This window comes from Malus sylvestris, chromosome 3, assembly GCF_916048215.2.
Source record: "Malus sylvestris chromosome 3, drMalSylv7.2, whole genome shotgun sequence".
Lineage (NCBI taxonomy): Eukaryota > Viridiplantae > Streptophyta > Magnoliopsida > Rosales > Rosaceae > Malus > Malus sylvestris.
The window spans coordinates 27,304,291-27,308,429 of record NC_062262.1 but is presented as its reverse complement, the minus strand read 5'-3'; the positions used below and the strand labels follow the sequence as shown (position 1 = coordinate 27,308,429).

Sequence of the window (4,139 nt, the reverse complement as noted above, 5' to 3'; positions counted from 1 at the left end):
CTAATAAGACCATCTTTAACCTTTTATTCTTTCGTTTTTGTTTTTGTGTTAAATTCTTCTGATTATTTAGATTTATTCTGAAAATTAAAACAATGTAAACTTTAACTTTCGATTAAATAAAATGAACGAAAACATGAGCCCAGCAAGTTGAAACCATTGCAATGGCACCAACCAAGTTGAAATCATTTTCCTCATCTCTTATGTCAATTCCTTCCTACCCATTCCAACTCTTCATCAGACACCATAGACCAATTTCAATTACCTTAAGAAACCTTACTCTTTTTCTTTTTCTCTCATACCCATTAATAGTTTCGGCAATCCGCGTGGAATTGTGCTTAGGTCATCTAATTGACATGGTTTTGATGCCCCTCTTCTTCAATTAATCCTCTACCTAAGTTATAATTGCATGGAGCGACTACGAGGTCGACCGAGGATCTCGCTCATCCTCATAGTCTTGATAAAATTAGAGACAGAGTTGGCTGAGTGGTTATGGGGTTGGGTGGGTGGATGTGTGGGGGTGGCTAATTTTCTTTGTAAGGGATAGTTTAGGAATACTAATGGGTGGGAAAAGAAAGACTAGATCTTCTTCACCCAAAATGGATGTGGCCTCTCTATGGCCCCAATAAGTGACTGACATGTTTTTATTATCTTATCTTATCTTAATTTCGTTGTTATAAATTTAATACGTGTCAAACACTTATTGGGGCTACAAAGAGACCACACCCATTTAAGTACAGAATATCAGGTCTCAGGAGAAGAGCATTCTTTCTTTTTAACTTTTTGAGTGGGTGGGAAAATAAGGTGGGTGGAGAGGAATGGGTCTAGTAGCTCTCCAAATTGTTGGGTGTTAATAAAACAACTCATTATAAAATTTAAATATACTAACGTGTAAATTTTTTATTATAGAAATAACTACGTGGATAAAAAAGAAAGAACACTTGATTAAAAATTGAAAATGAATAAGGTTTCAATGAAATACGAAAACGAGAGATGATATATTATTAAATGAAATATGGAATATTCCAGTACATATGATAGTGTTGGTTCCTTCAATACTACATTAACCCGAATATGGAATAGCGACGACTTTAAGAGGATATGCTCTACGAACGCTTGCTCCAGTGGACTCAGTCATGTCTAAGTCCTCCCCTCCTGCACCATTAGGCAGTGCCCAATCAAACTTGTGCATTAAATTTGCCAAAGCAATCTCTTGGATGGCCATGGCAAACTGAATTCCTGGGCAACCCCGTCGGCCAGCTCCAAATGGAATGTACTGGAAGTCATTCCCTTTATAATCTAGTGTACTATTCAAGAACCTTTCTGGTTCGTACGCCTCCGGGTTGTTGTATGACTTTGGGTCTCTTCCAATCTGCCAGGCATTCACTATAACTTGTGTGTTGGCTTTAATGATGTAACCGTTTATCGTTGCATCTTGAGACGACATCCTGGGAACTAGTAATGGTACTGGAGGATGCAGACGAAGAGTTTCCTTGATCACGGCTTTCAAGTAGTGCATCCCTACCAAATCATCCTCTTTAATTATGTCCGTTTTGTTGCCGACTATTCCCCTTACCTCATTCTGCAGTTTTTCCATGATCATTGGATGTCTGAACAACTCAGACATCGTCCATTCTAGGAGTGTAAATGAGGTATCGGTGCCAGCAACAAACATATCCTACAAGAATGTTAATAACCCAAAGTCGATTAAATTAAAATTTACGTGTCAATCTCATGTGATTGAATTAACATTTAAAAGTGTTCAAATAAGTATTTATAGTGAGGATGATCTTTTTCCTCATGTGCTAATTTACTAAGGGTGCGGATGAAGCAATAAAACAATGTTTATCATATTTTCTTACCAGAGTAGAGCAGGTGAAAATTCGATATTGACTTATTTTCTTAAACTTTTGATTGACATAAATATGATTCGATCTTATTTTATGATCACAGCAAACGTTCTATAATATCAGCCCCAGAAAGCTTTGTAATTCTAGCATTATGTTAATGACAATATATAATGTATATATTCAATAAAAAACTACGCATATGTAACTAAAGAGTAAGAAATAACTACCAAGATAATAGCCTTTATGCTAACTCCATCAATAGGAGAATCAGCTAAGTGCACTCCTTCTTTCTGAAGGCAAAGTAAAACGTCCACAAGATCCTTTTGGTCCTCGTTCTTGATAAGAGCATCATCCATATGTTCTTGAACAACCATTTCTAGAAATTCATTGACCCGTTTAGCCAGATTGTCAAACTTTGCTTCCAAACCATTGAGACGGCTAACCCAACTAAGCCATGGGATATAGTCTCCAATGTGGATGCATGACATCAAGGCCACTATCTCCCCAGAAAGCTCCTTAAACATCTTTCCACCTTCGCCTCGATCACTGTTCTTCGCCCCCAGTGCTACTCTACACAACACATCATTAGTAAGCGTCTCAAGCATTTCGCTTAAATTCACAACTGATGATGTTGATGTTGACGACTGCCTTATCTTGGTGATCAAGGATTCGGTTTCTTCTTCTCTCACAGCACGAAAAGAACGAACCCTTTTGTTACTTAAGAGATTTAAAACACATATACTTTTCACCTGCCTCCAATACTCACCATAAGTTGCCGAGGCCACGTCTTTGAAATTGTAGCAAACCTTCTTAAAGAAAATGCTCTTGGGTCTGTTGGCGAATGTGATGTCATGGGTTTTCATGATCTCGCAGGCAGTATCATCCGAAGAGACCACAAGGACTGGCATGCTTCCGAAATGCAGCAGCATAATAGGTCCATGGCGTTGAGCTAAGGTGTTCAGTGAGCGATGAATGTGCGGGCCTAGTTGGTGGAGGTTTCCAATGACAGGGAGCTTTGGTGGAGAAGGTGGTGATGAGTTTGTGGATATGGAGAACCATCTGTATATCAGTATGAGGAATATGGACAAAAATACTAAGTACTTGAAGGAAAAATTTTCCAACAAGCTTGACAAGATTTTACTCAGGAGATTAAACATTTTTTTCTTCTTCTTCCTTATGCCATGTTTTTTTTTTTTTTTTTGGTGCTAGGGTGCTCCATATATAAGATCAACCCGGGGTTTAGTCGAACTGTCCACTAATCTTTTTTAATTCATTAATTTTCTTTGAGGTCGAAAATTTAAAAGGGTGTGTGAGAGGTAATAAATGAATATGTGTCGAGAGCACCATCCTATAGTAATTTGGTTTTATTTTGTTTTTCCACATGGATCATATGATAAAATAATATATAATTAATCTTTAGAAGTTTTTACCTCTAATATCACCGAAATATTTTGTGATAAAATCTCATCTTATAAGAAATGATTAAATTGAAACAATAATATCAGAAATGTTGGCGGTGGATAAAATTTATCAATGTTCATCGTGATGCATATGTCCAGACATTCTCATAAGGAGGTTCGTTGATGGTAGAACCCGTCATGTGCGTGGGGGGTCATCCTTGATTTGAACTATGCATTGAGAAACAGAAATGAGAACATGCTAAAAGTAGATTGAGTACAATGATTTTCAGTGTGGACTCAAAATTGTCTCCTGATGGGATGGACATGCTAAAAGCGTGTTAAACATGTGAAACAAGTTAGTAATTGTGAATGCAAATTTCCATCTTCGTTGACGAAAATGCACCAATAAAATAATAACACCTAAAATAATAACATCCAAAATTAGAATTTGGGAGAGAAAATGTTTAGAGAATATTTGGAGGAAAATGAACATAGGTTTTTAGAGAAATATGGGGCTATATATAGGGGTGTGGCCGGCCCTATTTGGAAAAATAGGGACCGGCCACTTATGGTGGAATTTTTGCTCTTATTGCAAGATATTATGTCAAATAATATCTTGCATGTTGTAAAATTGTGAGGATGAATGAATGCCCACAATGAAGGAGACTTGGGAATAGTAGGGAATAGTTGTTGTGTGGTGCGTTCAAAAGTGTAATTATTTTGTCTGTTTGGTTAGTCACGGTTGTTGCTCTATATAAAGAGCATTCTGTGTGATCACAATACACATAACATTGCGAAAGAAAAGAATTGAAAGCAATAATATAAGTATCCCTCCCTTCCTCTTTTTACCTGCAATCCTTTTATGTTACGAAACTAAACAGTGTGATATTTT

General features: G+C 37.0%; 1 protein-coding gene across 1 annotated transcript; it reads right to left on the bottom strand.

Moving 5' to 3' along the window:
• Positions 1 to 971: 971 nt before the first annotated feature.
• Positions 972 to 3,054, bottom strand: LOC126614397 (cytochrome P450 736A117-like). Its single transcript, XM_050282055.1, has 2 exons — positions 2,075 to 3,054; positions 972 to 1,675 (listed from the first exon to the last, which is right to left on the bottom strand). Exons 1-2 carry the CDS (start codon positions 3,002 to 3,004, stop codon positions 1,061 to 1,063), a joined length of 1,545 nt encoding a protein of 514 aa, XP_050138012.1. The 5' UTR covers positions 3,005 to 3,054; the 3' UTR covers positions 972 to 1,060.
• Between the last annotated feature and the right edge of the window lie 1,085 nt (positions 3,055 to 4,139).